General features: G+C 42.4%; 1 protein-coding gene across 4 annotated transcripts; it reads right to left on the bottom strand.

The window, feature by feature from the left end:
* Window positions 1–715: 715 nt before the first annotated feature.
* Window positions 716–24,636, bottom strand: zgc:65895 (uncharacterized protein LOC393546 homolog). 4 transcript variants are annotated; one of them, XM_047355433.1, is made up of 3 exons: window positions 22,153–24,629; window positions 4,238–4,289; window positions 716–2,227 (listed from the first exon to the last, which is right to left on the bottom strand). In XM_047355433.1, exons 1-3 carry the CDS (start codon window positions 23,967–23,969, stop codon window positions 1,964–1,966), a joined length of 2,133 nt encoding a protein of 710 aa, XP_047211389.1. In that variant the 5' UTR covers window positions 23,970–24,629; the 3' UTR covers window positions 716–1,963. The 4 variants fall into 4 exon arrangements, with proteins under 4 accessions (XP_047211389.1, XP_047211392.1, XP_047211391.1 ...); XM_047355436.1 differs by lacking the exon at window positions 22,153–24,629 and adding an exon at window positions 8,211–8,460; XM_047355435.1 differs by lacking the exon at window positions 22,153–24,629 and adding an exon at window positions 4,582–5,075.
* Between the last annotated feature and the right edge of the window lie 1,811 nt (window positions 24,637–26,447).

Here is a 26,447-nt window from a genome sequence, read left to right on the forward strand (position 1 = left end):
AAAGAAGTTAAGAGTTGAAAATTGGAACATTTATTGTTAGGGTTTTTTTTGCACATTTTTACTCATTTGCTCTACAGAGGTTAGTTTCATTGTGTTTTAATAAATGACTGAAACAGTTAATGATAGACAGTTTGAATCTACACCTGCTGCCATCTCCTGAGCTCTTCATTCTGCTTATAAAGAAACTATTAAAAAACTAAAAACGTGATTGTACAGCACAGTCTGCTAACCACGCTGAGCATGCAAGCTTTGAGGTGTTTAAAATATAAAAAAGCCACATACTGGCACGTTGTGAAAAAACAAACTGAAAAAGAAATTGTCCAGTATTACTGGCTGTATCCACAACACAGCATGTATGTTACCTGGAGAAAAACACCTTGCTATTAGTATACAAATTTAGTTGCCCTAACACTCAATAGAACCCTTTTTTTTCTTTTCCACAGGCATCTTAAATAGATGATGAATTTCTTCCATTTGTCCTTCTCCAGGGTGCAGGTCCAACTGAGTATAGCCAATGGGAGGCTCCCATTCTTACATATTTATATGCAGCCTAATGAGTTCAGGCAGAGTTAGGGTTGCATTGAGATAAATTAACACCGAGGCGTATATTGCATTATTTTGGTCACAGAAGGTCAGGCTTGTTAATATAAGTGTCTAAAAGGACAATTAAGTAAAACTGAAATTAACATTTAAAAAAAAAAAGCCAACAGTCCAGTTTATTTGTTTGGTTTTTATTTGAGGTGCAACTGTCTAGTGCAATTGAAACGTCACATTTGTGATGGGATGAAGGAACGTGCACAACACATGGACAAAATTCTGCCAACGCATTTTCCTTTCCTCATGACAAGTGTCACATTATTGTGTTCAGCGCTCCAGTCGCACTACGAGCAACTTACACACTTGGCTTTACAAAAATCATCATTTCATATATATATATAAAAAAAAACAACTACACATGTCCCCAAATCAAATGGTGAAAGTGTCCAGATCATTTGAGCAAGTGGGTTTTGAAGCAATAGCAGAGAGGAGAGTTCATGTGTGTCACTGCAGGAGAGACAGCATCTTAGTGGAGGTAAGAAAAATCCTCTTCTGTTCCCACCCTGAGTTCAGACATCACAGGTAGTTTAAACCTGGTGAAACCATAGATATATATATATCTATATATATATATGTATATACAGAAACAGATAAAACAACATATAAAAGGCTCTATATATGTATCTATGGTTAGAAACCAGGCACTTGGCAGAGTTGAACTGGAAATTTTTAGTCTGTACCTATGAACAGTCTTGTCCTATTTATTCACCTTTTCGGTTATTTATCTTAACATTAATTACACCAAACAAAAGCACATCTTCACCATCTGTCCCTGTTAAATAAAAAAAGGCTGTCCTGTTAAATGTTTAACGCTCCAACTGGGAAAGAGATACAGGAGAAGGATGCAGAACTCCAACCTCCTGATTCCATGTTTATCCACTGGAAGTCTGTTCATGTCAGGTGCATGAAGCAGAGATGAAACAAAAACCAAAAGAGGGGGAATTTGGGAACAGCGTGCAGGTGGAAAGGTTCTGGTTGGGTGGCTTGGTGTTTGGATAGACAATGGCACACTCTCATGGGTCAACGAAGCGAGGGAATGGGTCAGTTGTCCCCCCCTTGTTTTGTCGCCAGGGCGACAAAGACGACTGTTCTGAAGTAGGCAGTAAAAGACGAAGCAGGGACACACACACGTTTAGACACACACTTACCCTGGTGCAACTTCAGAGTTTTTTAGTTAAATTAAATGTGCAACAAAAGTAAGATGATTTCTGGTTGAGCCTCCACAGGATGACAGGGCCAGTCTTTTTAATGCAAATGTTTCATTCACAGTATGTCAGCATTGCTCCTGCTGCTCCTTCTCATCTCCTGTCTTCCATCATCCTTAGAGGGGGGGGGGGGTGTTTCTTTCCAGTGTGCGCCTCCTGTGTTATGCTGATGTGCCGGAGTTCTGTGTGGAGGGGAGGACTTGTGTGGGTCCGGATGGGACCGGAGGCTGGGTGGCACCAGTCGGGGATCCGCCGGTCTGGACCTGTGCCTGGAACTGAGCCATCTGCTCAGGACTGGCCAGGGTCTTCAGCAGGTTGTTCTCCTGCTCCAGCTGGTTATTGCGCTCCATCAGCTCTTTAATCTGCTCCTTCAGCACCTCCACCTCCTCGCGAACGGCATACATCAAGTGGCTCTTCACCAAGTCCTGAGGACAGAGGAAGGAGAGGGACGGTTACATCGGGAACTTCCTGTCTTGTTACACCTGCAGACTAACGTATTTTACTGGGATATTGTGTGATACACAAACACAAGTAGTGCGTACGTGTGACACTGAAATCACAAAAGGGTGGTGTGCATATATATTCAGCCCCCTTTACTATGATACCTCTAAATAAAATCCAGTGCAACCAATTGCCTTCTTGGTGACTCTGAAGGAGCAGCAGAGGTCCACAGGGGGAATAATCAGTTAGCTGTGTACTCTACATATCCAGGCTTTAGGGACAAACAACAAGAGAAAAGCATTGCTTGAAGACATAAGAAGTCTTGTTTGCAGTTTTCCTCAAGCTATGCAGGTAACACGGGAAACATGGGAAAAATGGACGGAGCTAAATACAGGGCAATCCTGAAAGAAAACCTGGTGCTGGCTGCAAAAGACCTGAGACTGGGGTGGAGGTTCACCTTCTAACAGGAACACGTCCCATCCAGACATACAGCCTGAGATGCAATCAAATGGTTTAGATCAAGAATGGTCCAGTCAAAGTCCATACTCAAATCCGTTTAGAAATCTGTGGCAGGATTTCTACAGATGTTTTCCAACTAATGTGCCTGGCTGGAGGTATATTGCAAGGAATGGGCAAAGGTTTCAATTTCTAGATGTACAAAGTTTGGAGACATACCCCAAAATACTTACAGCAGTAAGTGCTACACCAGTAAGTGCTGAATCAGGGGGGATGAATAAAAATGCAAACAATTTTCAGATTTTTCTTTTTTTTTTAAAGAAAGTTTGAAAACCAGCAATCATTTTTTTCTTCTTCTTGACAGTTATGCACCACTGTGCTTCTCTACCACACAACACCCCAATAACATCCATTGTTCGGGGTTATAATGGGACAAAATGTGAAGACGTTTATGGGGTAGGAATACTTTTGCATGGCACTGCACTTCCCTATTTTATGTTTCCAAATCGCCATTAATGGGATTCAGTGTTTAATGGCTGCTTGGATCATTTGTTCATCATAATTAAGCCTATTTAGATCCTAACATGACCAATTATGTTACTAATTAATTACTAACTAATTTGTTAGCCAAATTATGTAAAAGATGGAAGTTTGGAATCTGAGAAACATTTTTGCTCATCGTTATGTCATCAATATCCCATATGAAGACAAAAAGGGGGGTACCTTTTCACCTGAAAGGCTCATGTGAAGGTTTTTATTCAAGAATGGACAAAGAAAAGATTAAAAGGACAAAGCTGCAGAAAATAAGAATGGAGACAGAATATTGATTGTGCAATGGTATTACATTATGCAGCAAAGGGACATGAGGGTCAAAAAGTCCTTCTGCACCAAAGCAAAAAGAAAAAAATCAATCATCACCTCTAATTTTGTCAAAATAAATACGAGCTTTACAAAAACGGCCTTCTAGATTATTCTCATGATGATGCCTGAGTAGAAGCAGCCTACAGAAGCAGGATTTGTTGAATAATCACAACATCCCCTCCTCTGTGTGGACCCACCCCTCCAGCCTCCTCCCAGTCTACTCGTCCAGGGAACAAAATGTTCCTGCATTAGGATGGGAGGAGCCAATTGCCAGCCGAGTTATTTATACAGCATGGAGGGGAGGTTGCAGCTTGCCTGGCAACAATGGACAAGAGGCGAGTGGGGTGGGCTGTGCGTGAGAAATAGGAGGGAACACAGTTGTGTGTCAACCCTTTAGCCTGGCCCACATTTAGGTCCAAACGAGCCAGAGCTCATCGGTGTAAAACTGTTACATGCAAGAAAAGTCCAAACAAGCAGGTGCAGAAATATATTTCTGAGAGGTCCTCCAAATGAAAAACACTATTCTATAGTAAATATCATATAAGAGGCACTGCAAAACAGTGACAGCATCTCTCTGCATCATTGTTGGAGTTACATAACATCCATGATAACAGCATGTGAGCAGCCTGCATCTACACACACTGCAGCTCCTGCAGCACAGAAAACATTCCGCTTACCATTGCCTGCTCGATCTTGTTGTCGATGGCCACCACACTTGCACCCGAAGAGCTGCAGGACAGAAAGAAAGAAAAAAATGAGGTTTGTGTGGAGAATGATGTAACAGGCTGAGCACTGCGGATTTTACTACCAGAGTTGTGATTGGCTGCTACATTTTGAGATAAAATTAAAACTGTTTATATGATAATAATTAAAGCCAGTGTATTTATGTGAGAGGCTGTCACAAGGGGATTAAAATATAAGTTATTAATGTCACTAATCCTGATATGCAAACCCAACACACAAAAAACACACATCAGTGTGAAAGAATAAATAAGGCAGCACCTCATATGAGAGACATTACCTATTATCAACAGTGACTGCCGCACTTTCCTTTCCAAGCACAGAGGACAGAAATGAGATTGAGAAATTCCTCAGCTGACAAACACCAAGATCCATCGCCACCGCGTAACATTGGGAATTCATGCTATCCCGCCCATTTAAAGCCCCCGGAGGCCATCCAGCGGCTGGAAGAACTGGGAATCCAGCGGTAGAAAAGTAGAAAAACAGCGCATTATTATCCCCCAGCGTCCTACCTCCGGGGAGAGCGGCTCAGCTGCTGCCTGAACAGAGTACACAAAAGACTAAAACGAAGGCTCGCTGCTCCTCGCAGATCGGCTCCCTCTCCGGCTAATTCATGCGGCAAAAACCGCGCACGCAGCGCCGTGATTGGTTGAGAGGGGGTTCATTAACATAATGTATGCGACATCGCTCCACCTGCTTTACGGAGAAAAACAATCGCTGATTCAATCAAACAAAAACTTGACATATTATGTCTCCTTCCTATACGCGTACCTGGGTTTTTTTCTGGTGGTTTCAAACGTTGCTCAGCACTAAGACGCCAGCAATTGTAGCGTTGTCTCCTCCTACAGGCGGGAGGTGGTAACGCGTCAGAACTGGGGTTTTTTTGGACTTGGATGTAACCTACAGGCTTCCAACACATTTTTGTCCTCCCTGGACTCCGTTTAAAAGGGTCCACATTTTCTTTTGAGACTATAAATCTAAAGACATAATAATAATAATAATAATAAGGCAGATTTCTCCATAGTTGTTAGGGTTTAAATAGCCAACTTGACAAAAAGCAGATGGATATATGGAGAAAAACATGGGATAAACAGAAGGGTTGGGCTTCAAAGTTTTATTGGTATTTATTGTGAAAACAATAAAAGTATTTACAGCTTCCCACAAACACAAATAGTGCCCGCTTCTTCAGGACACCAGTAGAAGTGGGATTTTTATCACTAAACTGCACAAAGTAACTGTATTGTTTTGAAATTACTGATATTTATGATGCTCTTATGGAACAAACAGTGGAAAATATAATCAAAGTAATAATCCTGGAAAAACAATAATTGGAATTTACTGTTGTCACGATAAACCAAAATACTTTTCACAATAAGAATGAATAATTAAACAGATTCAAGGATTAAAATATTTTAAGCCTTTCATTGACACCCTCCACAAAGAGGAGAAGCCACAAAAGGTCACTGCTAAAGAAGCTGGTTGTTCATAGACTGCCGCATCCAAGCATAGTCATAGAAAGTTGAGTGGAAGAAAAATGTGTGGTAGGAAAAGGTGCACCATCAACAGGATAAGTGCAGCCTTGAGAGGAATGTCAAGAAAGTCCATTCAAGAATTTGGGGCATCTTCAGGAGGAGCAGACCGAGGGTGGAGTCAACGCATCAAGAGCCACTACGCACAGACGGATCAGATTCTACACACTATTTATGTCACTCCTGAACCAGTGATAACTTCAGAAGCGTCTTACCTGGGATACGGAGAAAAATAACTGGACTGTTGCTCAGTGGTTCAAAGTTCTCTTTTCAGATGAAAGTTTGCAATTCATTTTGGAAATCAAGGTCCCAGAGTCTGGAGGAAGAATGGAAAGGAACAGAATCCATGTTGCTTCAGGTCCACAATGATTTGTGGTGCCATGTCATCTGCTGGTGTTGGTCTATTATGTTTTCTGATGTCCACAGTCAGGGCAGCCATCTACCAGGAACTATTAGAGCACCTTAACCTTAACCTTCCTTCTGCTGACAAGCTTTAGGGAAGTGCAGTTTTCATTTTCCAGCAGGACTTGGTACCGGCCCACCCTGCCAAAGGTACCAATTGCTGGTCCAATGATCATGGTGTTACTGTACTTGACTGGCCAACAAACTGGCCTGTCTGAACCTCATAGAGAACCTATGAAGTATTGTCAAGAAGAAGGTAAGAGACACAAGACCCAAAAATGCAGATGACCTGAAGGCCATTATCAAAGCAACCTGGGCTTCCTGAACATCTCAACAGAACCACAGGCTGATCCCCTCCATGCCACGCTGCATTAATGCAGTAATTCATGCAAAAGAAGCCCAGACCAAGTATGGAGGGCATAGAAATGAACATACTTCTCTGTAGACTGACATTTCTGTTTAAAATGTACTTTTATTGATCTTATGCAATATTCTAATTTTCTAAGACAGCGAATTGTGGGTTTTCATTATCTGTAAGCCATATTCACCAAAATTACAAGAAATAAAGGCTTGAAATATGTCACTCTAAGTGTAATGAATCTATGAGTTTCACTTTCTGAAATGAGTGAAATATCAAACTTTTCCACAATATTGAAATTTTTGAGATCTACCTGTTAAGATAACATAGTTATGGCCCTCATTGTTTCTTTCATGATTTGTGCAAAAGAAACAATTATAAGACATTAAAGGAAATGAACAAATGGCAAATGTACTGGAATAAAGTGTCACTAAGCGACCTCGGTCAACAGATTCTGCATGACCACATTAAGGTGTGGATTGTTGTTGTTCCCATGGAAACAAGCTAAACAGCACACAAAGAAAAGGAAGTAAATGTTGTGTGTGCAGCTGGAGTTGCAGATAAAGACCGAAACTGAAACTGTCCCGCCCTGCAATCAGGCGTTGGATTTCTTCTGTTACCCCTCACCACAAACACGTCATTCAGCCAGAGTGAACGTCTAACAAACAATCATTCGTGCTTTTCTGAGCTCAGTTCAGCCACCTGTTCCTGGTTTAAGCACTTTAGCAGGGTTAAATCTGTCCACGTCCATTCAGGTAGAGGCCAAACCATTGAAGATTCTGCTGTTAACCTTACTAAAACACAGCCTAGGAGCGCACAATCAGCACCACTCTGGTAATCAGAAACCTGACATTATCTTTAGCATGTTTTTAATTTGCAAACAAACTGATAGAAATAGGTTGCTTGTCTAAAATCCATGCATTAAGTATGTTTGCTTGCTTTGCAAAGCTGCTTTGTAGGAGGTTCACAATAGTATATGTTTAATCAAATGATGGGCAACTGCATTTAGGCAAATATCTAAGCTAAGCTAAATAATTGTATTCAGTCAAGCATTTCAGCTCCAGGTGTCTAATAAAATCATTGTCTAAAGCTATTTACATAAACCTGTTGGAAAATCCAAACTCTATTTGTTTTACTTACTTAAACTGTGTCCCTGATTCCAGCCAAGGAGGCTTCAGAGGGTCTGAGATGTTCCAAAGAACTAACACAAAAACAGTTGGAGATAAAATATGGAACAAGAAGGAAGCTTGTGTAGGAACTGGGCTTCACGTAGGGCACTTTCGTTTATTAAATTTGGGGCATTGGAGAGTCTATTTAGAGATAAACGGATCATATGAGGAACTGGATGCTTATCTTTGACAGTTGAGATTAATGGGTGCAACGGAGCTTAAAGAAAATCACACTTCAGTCGCACACTTCCACACACACACACTGAAAGATGACGTGTAACGTGCAAAAACAAGAACTCGATATGCTCAGAGGTAGCCCTTCAGGGCAACCGAGCAACATTTTAATCATGCAGAGGTGATGTATCTCGAAGCCTTGTTGCAAACACAGATTTCACCAACATCCACCAACAACACAGCAATCCCAACAGGACAACTTCACAGTCTGCGTTACCTCTTCAGATGTTTCTCCAGCTCCCAGAAGAGCAGCTTTAGGGCCCTAGCGTCCTGGCCCCGTGCTGCTGCTCCTGCCACGGACAGCCCTTTCTCTCTCATTGATGCTCACAGAATTACAACACAGCACCTCCCACCACAACAAACACCACTGCGCCTTCGGCCCCGATCCACGGCTCCCCCCCTAAAAGCTGAAAGAGCTTCAAGTAGGGGAGCCTGAGCAACAATAAAACCCAGGATGAATGAGGATGGGAGAAGAAGTGTGTGTATTGGGGGAGTTTCTTGTGTGTGTGTGTGAGCCAGGACATATATAGACTGTAAGATGATTGGGTGAGCGGAGGGGATACATAGAAGGGGAAGGCCGTGATGTCAGGCTTTCTTACGTAAACTGTCAGCAGAGATTAGTCCAATAGGATGATCTACTTTTACCAACGCACCCTGTAAGCTGGCCCATGGCTGCCTCAGAAGCCAGCCTCCACCCCACTCCACTTATCGAGAGGCTGCTTGTTGTAGGAAACAAACTCAACTGTTTTGATTAGAAGCTTCCTAGCAGCGGCTCTGTCGGCCCTCATGTTGTTGGTGCGTCGAGCGGGAAAGAAAGTAGGCCAGACAGCAGCCAGGCGAAGATGGCGACCCAGCTCAGTACGCAACAAAATGGTGGCGAGAGGCGCCCACCAAGAGGCACATGTTAGTTGGTGGACAGTGGTAATGATTAACCTCATTAAGTGAAGGTCACGTATTCTTTTCTTCACTGTAAATTTTACTGGCTGCCAAAACAGGAGCTCCAAGCGCTCATGTTGAATGTTACTGTCAGAGCTCATCAACGTGAACCTCCTCGAGTCGAATAGGTCTGTACATTATGTGCTCCCAGGTACGGGATCAGCAATGTTATTCCCTAATTAATTATGTTAAAAAAAATAAGCAATTCTAAAACCAACTGTGGAAAAGGAATCTAAGTTTGCAGGATGGGTCATGTCTCCAAGCCTTATTTTTCTTTTATTTCTACAATAACAGCCTCCCAAATTTGACCTAGCGGTTTTTGTAGTAAGGGAGGAAGCTGGAGCACCTGGAGAAAACCCACGCATGCAGGGGGAAAACATGCACACCCTGGTCATAAAGATCCCAGGCTGGGTTTCAAACCCAGGTCCTTGCGCTACCCACTGCTCCACCGTGCAGCCCCAGTCTATAATCAGTGTAGGATAATTAGGTCCAAGTTTGGCAAACCTGGTTCACAGAATTCCTACTTGATCATGTCAAACATGGTACTTATGCCAAAAACAGTTTCATAAATGTTAAAAAATGTTTTTAAGCTAGAAACCGAAAAACTGGCTGGGTTGGTCGTGACTGTGCCAGGCAGGTTACAGTGATTTCACACCAAACCTTTGGAACACTTTTTACCGTGCCAGAGTCTGGTTTCTGGAGCAGATCACGCCGGTGTGAAACCATCCAGGGCCCTGCAACGGCCCAGAGAACTATACCCTGGGACGGTTACAGCTGCCGGTCTCGGCATGATATACACAAGTGCGCTCACACACACACCCACCCACAGGTGTTTGGATCCAGGTGCTTACAGTTACTCAGATATACTCTATATTGAGCTGTGATTGACACTAAATACATCTGAAACTAAACTTTGAAACTATGCCTTTATTAGTTGTCCCTGTGCTTTCTTTTTCTGCAGCTGTAGAAGCAGATTTCCTGTATTCTCTTTATCCTTCTTTCTCTTCTCTATTCTTATCTCCGTCTCTCCCCTTTAAATGTTTGCCCCCACAGTAGAGATACTTCACTATAAAGATCACCATGCTGTCAATTGATGTTTAACAGTTCAAGCTGTGCAGTTGTGATTATTGGATCACAGTTTGTTGGTTTCTGGCCATGATGCAGAAATTTCTAAACCGATATTATTAAAAGGGTTCCTGTGACTCCTGTCAGCTAGGCAGCAGCGGGTCCATCGGGAGCACTGGGACATTTCCCGCTGGCCCGGCCCGCTCAGCTATCGCCGAGGGGCAGGACCAAAGGCTCGGTTTGGTTCACGCTTGATTTTTTAAATAAACAACCCATGCCGTTCGTGCGGCTCAGACTGAAGACAGACCCCTCTCTCCCCCTCCTTTCTTTTTCTGAGGCCGTCTGTCACTGCAGTGCAGAGACACACAGAGAGGAACGGAGGAGCAGAGAGGGACAGGAGAAGAAAAATATTGCAGTGTGCAAGTAAATTCATATTTAATGCTAAAAGGTCCAGGAATTCAGATTGTATGTACCCTTCATAAACTCCACTAACAAATTATTGTATCTGAATATTGAAATCCTTGTATTATATTACTTAATTTCATCTTTATTTAACCAGATCATTTCCGTATTCTAAAACACTGTACTACTTTTCATGGCATACCTGTGTACATCGCTTCTTTTTTCTAGACTTTTCGGCAAATGAAATTTCAATTACATTGAATTTAAGCCATCAAATCAATGTCATTCTATTCTTAGAACTTCATTGGCCTTTAAAAAGAACTAGTTTTGTGTACTTCTGCTGACGTCCTCACTCAATGCATAGCGATGGCTCATGTGTGTCACGCGGTAGTCACATGATATCTGGTCCAGTAGTATATCAGCAGTGTGAATGCACCCTCCGAAAGTAAAAAAAAAAAAAAAGTTTTTTCTTCCAGATCAGAGAAAACACAACAGCATTTTACCATGGAAGTTGTTACTGAAGGAAGAAGAATCAAAATGAGCTATTTTCGGTATCAGTGAAGTGTTTAAAATAAACCCAGAGGAAGCACACATGTGTTAGAAGCCATATAAAAGGAAACTATTCGATAAACAGGGATGTCAGCTTGCATTCATAATAGACTCGGAGGGTACTGGTTATTTTACTACTTATCTATTTTTTGCCACTTCCCGTTTTGGCTGTTTTATACCCAACTGTGTAGGTTACATAAGGAGCCATCTTCCACTGGATAGAGAAGGAGGAACCTGACCTAGAGGCGACTTCAGCAGATGACTGGAAGGCTGAACGTCTTGCATCAAACCTTTAACCTGCATCTGTTATGGGAGAATTTTTGAAGTTTACAGAACCCACGTGAGGACTGCTGAGAATCTTTTTAAAACGGTTATTTATAGTTCTTAATAAAACATTGCAGTCGTTTCAAATCTGTATCAGTAGTTGAGAGGTTCTACAAAAAACAGAGAAATTTCACAAACACAGAAGTAATTGGTGGTTTTACTACATAATTATCCAGTTTTAGTGTGACTAGTTAAAGTATTGTTGTACTAGAGATGATACCAAATGCAGTCGAAGTTAAAAACAGCATCCATGGAGTCTTCATTCTGTTTTAACAGACCTCCAACAAACAGCCAAATTTGATTTCCTCTCCTCAGCTTTCTATACATGGTTTCCATCGCTCCAGCCATTGCCTTCTGTTCATCATATTCAGAAACATCATCTTCTGTAACCGGCACCAAGAAACCATCTTGGCCTGGAGAGAAACTTGTGGTGGAGCTCTTCTCTGCCACACCCTGCTGAGCTTACATAGGGATGGATGTGAAGCGGCGTTTAGGCGGGAGATGACGTGAGGGGAGAAAAAGAGGTAAACAAACGGAGTTAAAAATATATGCTTTCGGTGGAGAAAGAAGCATAAACCTCCAGATGTTTTTCTGGTTTATGCTTGTTTGATGCAGGGATCGTGAGACTCGCACAAAACAAACAGAGGGTATTACACTGTATGAGCTGCTCTGCTTTACACATGTAGACAGTAAAATCAAATCTACACTGATTTTTTGTCTTTAATTTGTATTTCCGTACATCTCTTTCCTTTTTTCCTTCCATCAGTTAGCGCGCTGTAATGTGATTCGCTAGGTTCCTTCAACATCACTTCTTGAGCAGTCAGGAGGCTTGTGTCTGCATGGGCCTGTGCATCCTGTTTGTGAGCTTTTGCATCACAAATATTTGTGTGTCTGCAGGCTGGTATAATCCGGTTTGGGAGGCTTCTAACTTTGGCAGAGAATCAACGGGGATTATACACACAAGGAGTATTCTTTCCAAATCTGGACAATCACTGGGAACTAGCTAGGAATGTTCAAAATGACATGTTTCCGGAGGTGTAATTATTTGATCGTTTTCGGGGGTCTAGTTCCAGAGTTGGCGAACAGTCGATAACATTCTACCTGCTTGTAGTCGAGGATAATTCCCTCTGATCTTTGCTCAGACACAGACAAAACAAAACAGAGGGAACGCCCTAAAACCCAGCCAGGTCTCATATCATCACCGACCTTCAGGGGCCAAGCTCTTTGGAGCGCAAATAAATCGCTCTGCCATGCACGCAAGGCCTTACATAATCAGCTTCTGGGCTGATGAGATGATAAAGACAGAGGGAATGAAAACACAGATGCTGCTCCAATATCCCTGCTACTCACATAAATGTACAGGGGAGACATACCGTGTTTTCCTGATAGATTAGCTATTACCTTTCAGGACAGAGTCCACAATAACTGGAGTTCTCAGAATAACTCCTGCTTAACAAAGGTGATGCCTACCAAAATGAACAGCACTAAAAACCCAAAGATAACACTTTCTGATTTGTTAAAACATTAAAAGGAACAAAATTTGCTCGTCCTTTTAAAAATATATATTTTACAAGCGAGTCTCACACATATGCTCGACAACATGAGACGTCATTCCCAGTCACATGAACCTTTGAGGGGCTCCGTGTCAACACAAACACAGCCAGTTCGGCTGCCTGTCCAAACAGTGAGGATCTTCACAGCAGCGCTGGAGAAAGTTTGCTTGAGGCTCTCAGCAGCGTGTCACTTCATGTGGTGATCTGATTCAGCGAGGGGGGGGGAGACACACACATTAAACAAGCAGCTTATCCCAGAAAAAGTTGTAGCTTTTCACCATGTGCAGAAATTACTGCTTCAGGGAACATCAAACTGGTTTGTCCAATTGATGCAGCTAAGGAACCGCTGGGATTCTCCCACAGTTCACACTAAAAAATGAAATTCCTGGCTTTTTCTTTACAATCCCTAAATTTCTTTATAGTTTGGGGTTATTTAGAAACTTTTCCAGATATCCACAGTATTCCTGGCAGCGTTGATGTAGGACAGACTGTGATGGCAACAAACATGGGCTGGTTGCTGGTCTCAAGGTATACAACAGGTTTAAAAAAAGCTGTGGGTCAAAACCATTCCAATTTTCCCGGAGCACGGCTTTTCCAAACTCAACCCATTCAAAAATGGGCAGGTGTAGCTCCTCCATCAAGTAACTCTTATTTCACTTTTGCACAAGAAAAACAGCCGGCTTCTTGGAAAGCTAAGGGCTGGAAACTAAAGGATGCTGCCTGCTGTTTGTAAGCTAAGGCTCTTTTTAAGGTTTTAGTGTGGAGCTGTTTGTCTGTTAAGCAGAGTACTTCCAGCGTTACTCCATAAAGAAGCAGAACAACAAAAAGCAATAATATTCTGCACATTGAGCACTTCAATGCCTCTACTAAATTCAGCAAATATTCCATAGTTTGCTTTAATCTCCTCCACTGTTCACATCTCTAAAAGAGTATTTTACCTCACCTATCTGGGAATTACAATTGCAAGACAGTTTCAGTTTGAATTTACATGCATTGTGAAAATAGCTTGGGTTACCTTAGGAACTTATGTAATTAATGACTTACATGTTATATTACATGAGAACATTTTAATGCTAAACAAATGATCATTAAAGGACACAAAAAAACAAGTTTCAGAAACAGGATTATTTTGATGGTATGCAGGGAAGGGCTGATGTTCAGGCCTTGGTGTTTTGTCGCAGCATAAAATAACTTCTGAATTCCTCAGAAATACTTCCTCTTTGATTCACAAGGCTAATAAACCACTGCATTTTTCACCAGACTTCCTACAGACAACATTAAATCATTTCCACAACTGCCTCTTTACTGTGGAATATGTCCGCCATTAAAATGCTTCAGAACCAAAACCTGTCGCTCCTGGATGTGCATCGACAACTTGGAGAGCCAAGCTTAACCTACTGGACCTCTCTGAAGGCTGCGAGGACAACAAGGACCCCATAAAACTCATATCTGGTTGTCAGAGCTGGCAAGACTCAGCTGTGGCTGAAAGATCTCACAAATGTAAGCAAGGCCAAGAAAAGGAAAGCAGTTTTAAGCTGACGGATTTGAACGATGGAAACAGTGAAACAACAAAACACCAGGCATGCAGTACAAGACTAATCTTTGAATATTATTTTAAAAATAAAAGGAGAAAACAGGATACAAATTTAGAAATTCATCTTCAACCCCTGTTACAGCCACAAACTTCAATATATTCTGCTGGGAATTTATGTGAGAAATCGACATACAGCGGCACGTGGTCCAGTATGCCAGAAAGAAGACAATTCATCAGAACAGCAGCTAAAAGGTCCATAGTAGCTCCGGAGGAGCTGCACAAATCCACAGCTCCGGTGGGAGAATCTGGTGACAAGACAACCTTCCATCAATCTGGCCTTTACAGAAAACTGACAAGAACCCACCATCTCCACAGTGACACGGTGGTGGCAGCATCATGCTGTGTGAAACCTTCTTTCACCAGTGCTGGTCAGAATCAGAGGGGGGAAAAAAGAAAACCTGTTGAAGGTTTAAGAAGACTTTAAACTGAGCAGATGTTCAGGTTTTACTTGGTAAAAAAATAAAAACATGCAACTCTTCTGTTCAACCTTACAATCACGCATGACTTTGTGTTGGTCAGTCACCTCAAATCCCAATGAATGACACTGAAATCTCTGGCTGTAACAACACTACTTTATATGGAGAAAAAGCACATTAAGGTTACACAAACAGCTGCGTCTGAGCCAGGAAGATTCATGAGCTTAGGCTGCCACCTTGTGGGGAATGCACGTATGACGTATAAGCATTGAGCAGGAGAGGTCGTAGCACGATAGATGCGTCAGATCTATTTAAGAGATTACTTAACAACCTTTATGGGAGTCACGCTGCTGCTGACATTCAAGAGATGCCTCCTGGTACATGAGAAGCAATTCAACAACAATAAGATTTACTAAATGCTGTCGAACTCTCTACAAAAACAGGGAAATGAAAAGACCAAATCCGAAGAGACCTTTTCAGATGGAAAGTCATAGAATTTAAATGTAAATAATTGCAAAATATAAATTGAAAAGGTCAAATCAAGATGTTATCTAAAACTAGGAGCAGATTCTCTCATAATGTGCAGCAAACATCACCCCAAACAACCCCAATTATGTCTAAAAATATCCACCAGTAACTGGAAAAGCTCTGTTTACCAAAGGCTGAGCAGGAAACTAATGTTGAGCTCACAACCTGATTTATTTGGTCATTTGTCACCTACCTCATTTTTTTATGAGTGGGAACTGTGTAATTATTTAATCAATCTTTATGCTTTGTTGATATCAACCAAAGAAGCCACTACAAAAAAAAAAAAAAAAAAATACTCTTTGGCTTTAGCAGAGAACCATGAAAACCTCAAGAACAAGTTTTTTCATTTAATAAAATCTCACAACAGCAACTTTCTGTCCTCGGATTTGGATGTCAGGACAGAAAAAAAGCAAAAAAACCAGGTGTGTCTGTTAGCAAGGCCTGAATCATGAGTCAGTCTAACCACACTATTGTCCACTTTCAATAAATCATATTTTTGAAATAAGCTCTGCCACGTTAAGCCAGCTGGAAGGAGCTGAATAGCTGAGTTGTTTGAGGACAGCAAGCCCTGTTCGCAGGATCAGGTTCTGCATAAAGGACGGACCCAGAACAAGGAAGAAGCTTGACTAAAGAGAGGATCCAAATGTCGTCCCTCATTATTTAACTTGTGAGAACTCCTGTTAACGGCTAACGATCAGGAGCTACCATCTTGACAGTCTAACTTTGGGTTCAGATTGACAATGGATTCAACATTGCTCACTTTAGAACAAATGCAGCTTTAAAGAAACATTTTTGGCACAAACCAAAACAGTAAACTGAACCTCTAAACCTTTACAGCTCTAAAAGCATGAAGTCATCAGTGTAAATAATCCTCATAAATGACAACATGCTGTTTTTCTAACAAACGTTACCATTGTTAGAATAACCCTGCAAATATAACAAGCCAAGATGGACATTTATGTGGCTACTTACTGCCAGCATAAAGCGGCAGCTGAAAAACAGAACTTCTCGAATAAGACTTTTTAAAGGTTACCTTTTCCAACTATTTTTTCGAATGCATGTTCTTATAAGCGGCGGTAAGGGAATCTGTATGACGTCTTTGCGAGCTGCACTTTTTTTATTGGAGAAAAGGAACAAAGCCGTTTAGATACGACTGGTACAAACTGTTCCCACGCTCCAAAAACTAAACTCTGACTCACACCCGAACATCTAAAGAGACTCTGCAGTTAACCTGGAGGCAAGGTTTCTGCTCAGGGAAGCACTAGCGCCAGTTTAAAGCACCGATTAATATCACTGTCATTATTGATGGATAAGAACTTAGAGCAGGTAAGCTGAATGAAACAGACCAGATCCTGCAGAGGACACTCCTTCATCTTCCTGCTGTTCATCTTGGCTGCTGCCAGAAGATACTTTTCTAAAGTTTTCCATCATTCAACTCCAAAACAAATCCCAAAAATTCTTTGCATCACTTCTAACTTTTAGCTCATCAACCCTTACTTTAGTAGACTTAAACCAATTATTCTACAGCCGTTTACAGGCATATTTACACCACATATTAAAGAAAGATTATTTATTCTCACATCAAGTACAGGAATTCTGAATTTGAAAGGAAAAACTCCTCTTTATCATTTAAAAATCATCTTCCAAAGTGTAAAAAACACTGTTAAATGTTATCTTCAAAGTTTGAAAACAATAACTAAAGGAGTAAATGAGATAGCTTAAATAAAACTTAACATAAAAGTGTTAAGTTAATAAATAAAATGCACAAATGAAAAACGGTTGAAATACAAATAATAAGTTATTGAACCATTTAAAATAATTCCTGATAAATGTATTTGATGAATATTTTCCAATGTTATTTGAATTAACATTTTAGCTCCATTCAATCACCCCTTTACCAATTGATCTTTCACAAACGGATCAAAGCAACAGGATCATTTACTAATAAACGATTTAGAAATATTTAAATATGCTTGCCTATTTATAAAGTCTGCTTCATTGTGCTCAACTGAGAACAAAATTCGACCTTTTGACCTATGTGCAAAGTGCCACTGGTGGAGGAAAACTAACTCTTAATGCTGCGATCAACGACGAGCGTTACCAGACATGTTCCACGCACACGGAGCCCGAATGCGTGGCGTTTAAATAATGACCCGACGCCTACTGCAGTCAAGGCATCTCTCTGCGATACACATGCTGCGTACAACTATGCCGCAGTAATAATGTTGTGACCCAACCCAACTCTACAATTATATACACACAAAATCCAAAAGAAACATTTGTTGATGTAATGTGAGAAAATGCAAAGAGGTTCAAGAGGTGTGAATACTTTTAAAAGACATTGTAAATGAAGTCTGAAGATCTGAGAAATAGTCTACAAATTATGATCAGTGAAATTAATTCATGCTCATTCCAACTACAGATGCTGCCTAATTGAAAACAGAGACTCCATTCTGCTATAGCTAATTCATTAGTAGAAGGGTGTAGAAAACATTGGTCTGAGGTCTCGCCCGCAGACAACTCCGTGGCATGCGACTAGAGAAAATACAAGACTCTGTTCATGCCATGGTGGATCTGTTTCTATAACAGAAGGGTAGGCTCAACATGAAGTGCAAAGATCAGACAAAACAGAAACACCAACAACCTACAATTGCTGACTCGGTGAAGTGAAAAAAGCTGTCAAAATAGGTTTTGTACAGGTCCTTCTCAAAATATTAGCATATTGTGATAAAGTTCATTATTTTCCATAATGTCATGATGAAAATTTAACATTCATATATTTTAGATTCATTGCACACTAACTGAAATATTTCAGGTCTTTTATTGTCTTAATATGGATGATTTTGGCATACAGCTCATGAAAACCCAAAATTCCTATCTCACAAAATTAGCATATTTCATCCGACCAATAAAAGAAAAATGTTTTTAATACAAAAAACGTCAACCTTCAAATAATCAGCTACAGTTATGCACTCAATACTTGGTCGGGAATCCTTTTGCAGAAATGACTGCTTCAATGCGGCGTGGCATGGAGGCAATCAGCCTGTGGCACTGCTGAGGTCTTATGGAGGCCCAGGATGCTTCGATAGCGGCCTTTAGCTCATCCAGAGTGTTGGGTCTTGAGTCTCTCAACGTTCTCTTCACAATATCCCACAGATTCTCTATGGGGTTCAGGTCAGGAGAGTTGGCAGGCCAATTGAGCACAGTGATACCATGGTCAGTAAACCATTTACCAGTGGTTTTGGCACTGTGAGCAGGTGCCAGGTCAGGCTGAAAAATGAAATCTTCATCTCCATAAAGCTTTTCAGCAGATGGAAGCAAGAAGTGCTCCAAAATCTCCTGATAGCTAGCTGCATTGACCCTGCCCTTGATAAAACACAGTGGACCAACACCAGACCATCACTGACTGTGGGTACTTGACACTGGACTTCTGACATTTTGGCATTTCCTTCTCCCCAGTCTTCCTCCAGACTCTGGCACCTTGATTTCCGAATGACATGCAGAATTTGCTTTCATCCGAAAAAAGTACTTTGGACCACTGAGCAACAGTCCAGTGCTGCTTCTCTGTAGCCCAGGTCAGGCGCTTCTGCCGCTGTTTCTGGTTCAAAAGTGGCTTGACCTGGGGAATGCGGCACCTGTAGCCCATTTCCTGCACACGCCTGTGCACGGTGGCTCTTGATGTTTCTACTCCAGACTCAGTCCACTGCTTCCGCAGGTCCCCCAAGGTCTGGAATCGGCCCTTCTCCACAATCTTCCTCAGGGTCCGGTCACCTCTTCTCGTTGTGCAGCGTTTTCTGCCACACTTTTTCCTTCCCACAGACTTCCCACTGAGGTGCCTTGATACAGCACTCTGGGAACAGCCTATTCGTTCAGAAATTTCTTTCTGTGTCTTACCCTCTTGCTTGAGGGTGTCAATAGTGGCCTTCTGGACAGCAGTCAGGTCGGCAGTCTTACCCATGATTGGGGTTTTGAGTGATGAACCAGGCTGGGAGTTTTAAAGGCCTCAGGAATCTTTTGCAGGTGTTTAGAGTTAACTCGTTGATTCAGATGATTAGGTTCATAGCTCGTTTAGAGACCCTTTTAATGATATGCTAATTTTGTGAGATAGGAATTTTGGGTTTTCATGAGCTGTATGCCAAAATCATCCGTATTAAGACAATAAAAGACCTGAAATATTTCAGTTAGTGTGCAATGAATCTAAAATATATGAATGTTAAATTTTCATCATGACATTATGGAAAATAATTAACTTTATCACAATATGCTAATATTTTGAGAAGGAACTATATATGAAGGTGAGGATGTCTTCCTCTATGTCCTTAAAATATAGCTGAAAAACGGAATCTCCTGTTTAACTGGACACAGGATGGCAAGGTTTTAAAAGCAGAGCTCTACCTTCCTTCAGCCAGAGTCAATCAGATTTATGCAAAACAACTTGTGAGTCTTGAGATGTTTAATCCAGGGCATTGACCCAGTTAGATTGCCCTCACCTGACAGAACTAGTTTACAGCTGGAGAGCTACCAGTCTGCTTGCAAATAAACAGACCCGCTATTTTCCAGCAGTGGAACTCAGACAGCCTGAACCTAAAAGGGAGGAAAAGCTTTCTGTCTCATTGTGTTGCTCATGAGACAGAGCGACACAAAAATCATCTTTAAACTCCAGGGTTAATTGTGGAGTACCACAGGGTTCAGTACTTGGGCCAATTCTCTTTAATATATATGCTTCCAATAGGTCAAATTATCAGGCAGCATAGGATATATTTTCACTGTTACACTGATGATACTCAGCTTTACTTATTCATGAATCCTGATGAGCCCAACCAGTTAGATGGACTACAAGCATGTCTTGAAGACAAAAAAAAAACTAGGATGACTTTAAATTTTCTGCTTCTAAATTCAGACAAGACAGAAGTTGTCGTCTTTCGACCGGAGTCTTTAAAAAATAAACTGCTCAGTCAATCACTTAACCTGGATGGCATTAAATTGACCTCCACTAATAAAGTAAAAAACCTTGGTGTTATTTTTGACTAGGACATGTCATTTAAATACCATATTAAACAGGTTTCTAGGATTTCCTTCTTTCACCTCCGGAACATTGCCAAAATTAGAAATATCCTATCCAGGAACGACCCTGAAAAACTAGTCCATGCATTTGTTACTTCAAGGCTGGACTATTGTAATTCTTTACTATCAGGATGTCCACAAAATGGAGTTAAAAGCCTTCAGCTGATTCAAAATTCTGATGAAAATTAAAAAGAGAGATCATATTTCTCCTATTTTAGCTTCTCTTCATTGGCTCCCTGTTAAACCCAGAATAGAATTTAAAATTCTCCTCCTCACATATAAAGCCCTTAATGATCTAGCTCCATCATACATCAGAGATCTGATTGGTCCATATGTTCCTAACAGAGCACTTGGTTCTCAGACTGCAGGTTTACTGGTGGTTCCTAGAGTTTCTAGAAGTAGAATGGGAGGCAGATCTTTTAGTTATTAGGCTCCTCTCCATTGGAACCAGCTCCCAGTTTTAGTCTGTGAGGCAGACACCCTGTCTATTTTTAAGGATAGGCTTAAAACTTTCCTTTTTGATAAAGTTATAGTTAGAGTGGCTTAGGTTATCCTGAGCTATCTCTGTAGTTATGCTGCTATAGCCTTAGACTGCTGGAGGACATAATGACCACTTTCACCCTCTTCGCTACATTCTCACACTACTCTCTAATTTTGCATTATTTGCTGTTATTTCAGTTTTTAACTTTATGTTCTCTCTCTTTTCTCTTCCTAGAAGCTACACCTGGCCTGGCTCTGTGTCTACCTGTGACACCTTTCTGGAGAGGGGAATCGTCCGAGCTTCTGCTGGCAACAACTTAATGCTCACCCTCTACCCATGATCCACATGGCCCTGTCTTTCAGTATTTAACCCTTTCTCTCTCCTAGACATGGCGATTGACTGAGCTTTTACTGTGACTAACTCTATGTGCTCTCTTTCAGACTCTAACCCTGAAAACTGGCTCAGAGTTTATCTGTTCTTTCTTTCTAGATGAAACAACTAAAGGAGCTACATCCAATAACATTTACTTTTCCTTCCCATAGAAAGGACTCCTGGATCAGTGCTTCTGTGTTCTCTTTGTCTCTGCTCTGTTCTCTCAAACCCCCTGTCGGTCGTGGCAGATGGCCGCTCACACTGAGCCTGGTTCTGCTGGAGGTTTCTTCCTGTTAAAAGGGAGTTTTTCCTCTCCACTGTTGCTACATGCATGCTCAGTATGAGGGATTGCTGCAAAGTCAATTCCAGTGACTGTCCACTGTCTCTACATGCTCATCCGGGAGGAGTGAATGCTACAAGTCGCTGACTGGATGCAATCTGCTGGGTTTCCTTAGACAGAAAAACTTTTTATCCAATTTGAATAAATAACTGAATCTGACTGAACTGTTCAGTGGTTAGGATTAATTGGAATGTATGTACCTAACTGTTGTGAAATGCCTTGAGACGACGTGTTGTGAATTGGCACTATATATAATAAACTGAAACTGAAAAATGGTTTTAGTGAGAAGGTGTTGATAATAACTTGTGACAGCTTGGGGTCTACCAGGGCAGAGCTTCTGCTGGTTACCCTGACCCAGAGTGACTCAACAGCTCCGATACTGCTAATCCTGATGTTCTATATCTGCATCGTATGGAGGGACTTCAGTCTGAATTACAGTTAAAATGAGAACAACATAATGACCTCACTTATATTTACTTGACATTAATCTTGCTAAAAATCATATTAAAAACAAGAATGTGCATCTTTCTCTCACCTGTCGCCTTCTCCTTCTGTATGCTGACTCCTGAAGCCTGCAGCAGCCATGAAGGCCCTAGCTTCCACTGACATGCCCATGTGGCCCTCGGCGGCCCCCTCTCCGGCCACAGCAATCCCCAGTCTGGGCAGGCCCAGCAGGCCCTGGTGCTGGATCAACAGCTTCTCCAAATCTGTGTTTTTTACAAAGCTTCCTCCTCCAGGAATATAGGAGAGGTTCGCTCCCAGGTTGAGAAGGGGCTGAAGGTCAGCTTGTAGGGTGGTCAGGGGCTTGTAGGGGGTGCCTTGAATGGTTGCTACTGGAGCAGTTGCTGCTGAGGAGTGCTGGAGTTGGCCTTTTGGCAGAGAGTGGGACTGAGGTTGAACAGAAGCAAAAGCTGTAGGAGCAGATGGGGCGACCTGACCCTGAAGTGGCAACTGTGGAGAAATGCTGATGGGATGCTGTAATGGGACCCCTGGAACTGGTGCAGAAATCCCAGTATTAACATGTGGAAGTGGAGGGTGGACTTGCGTCTGAAATGGAGCAGTTGGCTGGATGAAATCTGGCTGTCTGACACTCCTTTGGGATACGCCAACTCCTGCATGGAGCTGAGGAGTAGGATAACCTCCCTGGGGCTGGGCCTGCTGGGGATCCACAGTATAGGGTAACGGCTGTGGTATTACAGGAGGAGGTTGCAGTGTTGCTGCAGGAACACTGACAGGAGAAGCCACAGGTTTGTGCGCGTAGGTTGTCCCCACAATCTCTTGGGGGGAAACATAGCTCTGGGGAGTGGTCTGCATCCCTTCCTGTGGACTTGTGAAGTCCTGAGTGGGAGGGTGATAGGGCTGCAGCATGGTAGGCGGCTGCACCACAGGAATAGCCAGGCTCACCCCTGCGTTTCCTGCCTCGGCCTCTGCAACCACATCTGCAGCTTTCGGTGCCTCCGAAGGAGGTGGCTGAGGAACCTCCTTCTCATAATACTCCGTGCACATCCATCTTCCTTTGCGGATAGGCTCCGAGTTCGTGTCCAGTTTGACAACCCTGAAACGAGAGCCAGGGGCCACCTGGCTATGGGTGGCCTGGGGTGCTTGCCCACTTGCAGTAGTGTTGTCAGAACCTGCAGCAGAAACATTAGAAGCTTTTGCAATGCTTTGTATATAAGTAGCAGGGGCTGCATATAAAGCAGGTTTGGGGTTATCCTGTACCAGTGGCTTCTGGACCATAGCCGGACTGGAGCTGGCTATGGGTGCAATGGGAAGAGTTGATAATGCTGGGTCAGAGTGATGATGGTGGACCTGTTGGGGGTAAGATTGATGATGCACAGACCCGTTCACCAAGGAGGACCCCTGAGCCACATGATGAAACTGCAGAGGCTCATTAGGGGACACCAGTCCAGGAGTGTCCACCCCATGGAGACTGTTCAAGGTCTCATCTGAAGAGCTCCGCTCCGGGACTCCTGTGTCTGCAGCCCTGGATGCCGACACATCCAGCATCTCGGAGGAGGAGAGGTCCTCAGTGTGTGACTCATCCATGTCATCATAGCTCTCCGTGTCATCCGCCAGGCTGTTGTTGCCGCTGACGTTGATCTGAGCCGAGGTGACGCTAGTTATCTGGAAGCCACTCTTCTTCTTCACCTGAGCTCCCAACGCTTGGAGAGCCGGAGAGGAGGGTCCGGTCTGGGCCGGGTTCGGGCTATCCTCAACGGGGTTACCGCTGATACCCCCGGCAGAGGAGGAGGAGGGAGATCCGGACGCGCTGCTGCTGCCTCTACGGTAGTGAAAAGCAGTTTTGCGGGCGGCAGTCCCCGGGGAATCCCCGGTGTAGTCCTGGTGGTGCATGTTTACAGTGAGGCCAATAAAGTAGACGGTCGGTCGGTCAATGTAGACCCCCAATCCTAAACAGGCTTAAGTGGCAAGTCATATGATTTGCGTCCTATAAAATAAAATAAACATCTAATAAAACGTCCTCTAGCTTTACCAAGAAGTGTATTTCCTCCTTTCAAAACACGCAACAATCCATCATTTAAATTAAAATTTGTCTTTTAACGCAACAAATTAAAACCAGAAAAGCGTCCTTTTTAAGCTAGCTCTGGCTAGCAAGCAGCTATTAGCGCCTCTTGAACTTTGTGTTCTCCTTTTTCACCTATATACAAACACTCAGATAACACATAAGAAGCAATTAAGAACACTTTAAATAATAATATTCATGAATTTAAGTTGCCCTTTGTGAGTGAAGCCTGTTAGCATGCCATAGTGTGTCGCAGGAAAACAGTCGCATCTATTCCCTTCCTCCACCAGGAGCTGTCTATTCTTGTCAAAACGGAAACAAAAATAATCCGGAATCGGATACACACGCAGACGACAGTTAGTTCCACATGGAATCTGTGTAATATCCGTCTTTGAGGTGGTAGAAATTGCTGAGTGAGTTCATGTCGGAGCAGCTTTCAGCGTCCCTCCGTGTTTGCTGTATCATTGCCGGTGAGCTCCAGCGGCAATGAAGCAGCAACTGCAGGACAGCAAACATTGCCGATGCGCATGCGCGTGGAACGTTTAAGTCCCCAAAACCCGATGGTATTTTTGACAATCATCAATTATTTCACCATTTATTCACAAACCTATTTAATCAGCTTGAGTATGTGGCCCTATTTCCACAGGATATACACAATTCCATCAATTAGGAGTTGCAAAATACACCATATTTAAACGCCAATGGCTAAATAAAATACACTATAACAATTACCTTAGCACACGAAGGCGACATAGAGCTTTGAGTAGTGTTTATTTTGCTTTCCATAAGTGCTAATATAAACAGCAATGATGAATAAGCCAGATGATTTTAGCCACATGGCTGTCAGACAACTTGTTACAACCAAAAGATAAAACAGAGAAGCGTTTTAGAAATTCAGGCCTGGCGTGAATCACAATCAGTTTTATCTGCCAAGTTTGTGCACATGAAGAAGGAATTTGGCTTTGGTTCCACTTGCTCTAAATGAGGACCTTTTTTTCAGAAATATTGAAGGAAAATGAAAATAATTTTGTAAATATATGTATACAGTGTTTTTACAAAACAAAAAGAAATGGCTGTGTTTGCCAATATGGATGGTAATGATCTAGACCCTCTCACTTTTAAGTGTTCATCAGAGAGACAGCCTGGGGAAAGAAACTGTCTCTGTGGCAGCTGGTTGTTGCAAATAGCTCTCTTTAGCGCCAACCCGAAGGTAAAAGTCTAAACAGTTTGTTTGCGGAATGTGTGGGATCTGCAGAGATGTTGGCTCCCCTTTTTCTGACCCTAGACCTGTCCAAGTCCTTGATAGAGAGATCAGCCTCAATGATCCTCTCTGCAGACCTAATTGTTCATTGTAGTTTGGACCTGTCCTGTTTTGTGGATGAGCCAAACTAATTAGAGAACGGTGAGCAAAAAACGGTGTGTAGACAACAGTGTGTAGAAATTGACCAACAGCTCCTGTAATATGGTTCCTCTGATCTCTCTACCGTTACTTGAAGAAATGTGGCATTTCTAGAGATAATTAGCTCTAGAAAGGTCAGATGCAAACAAGCAGTGACCTCTGGGGATGCGTGCATTTTCAGACCCAAAACCCATGCGGGGTGCTCCTCGGGGCGCCCCGGCTGCCTTGGTGACTCTAGATAACCTCGAGACAATCACTGGCCCTCTGTGGAGGCGACCTCTCCATCGAATGTCTGCCTTATCAACTTTCGATGGTACAATATGTGCCTACTATGGTGACCACAGGTAACGGGGAATCAGGGTTCGATTCCAGAGAGGGAGCCTGAGAAACGTCTGCCACATCCAAGGAAGGTAGCAGGCGCGGAAATAATTTCCGACTCAGGGAGGTAGTGACATACAGGACTCTTTCGACGCCCTGTAATTGGAATGAGTACACCTTAAATCCTTTAACAAGGATCCACTGGAAAGCAAGTCTGGTGCCAGCAGCAGTTGCTGCAGTTAAAAAGCTCGCAGATCTCTGGATCGCGCTGATGGTCTGCCTAAAAAAGTACATTCTCTGCTGGGGCTTCTTATGAACCATGTCTAAGTGTGAGAATCATATCAGGTCCAGAGAAAGGGTGGTTCCTAGGAAACAGAGGTGATCCACAGCTGACACTGGGTTGTTGAGGATGTTGAGAGGAGGCATTGTAGGGGGTTGAAATTAGTTATATTAGAATAGAAAACATCAGTCAATTCTCAATGAGTTCTGCAGAAATGTCCTCTTTCAAAATTTTTGGCTGGTTTAAATGTTGGTGACCATCCTTTCTCTGGTCATCATTTTAAGATTGAAAAAAAAAGGAGTTAGATTAGAA

The sequence above is a fragment of the Girardinichthys multiradiatus genome, chromosome 24 (genome assembly GCF_021462225.1).
Source record: "Girardinichthys multiradiatus isolate DD_20200921_A chromosome 24, DD_fGirMul_XY1, whole genome shotgun sequence".
Lineage (NCBI taxonomy): Eukaryota > Metazoa > Chordata > Actinopteri > Cyprinodontiformes > Goodeidae > Girardinichthys > Girardinichthys multiradiatus.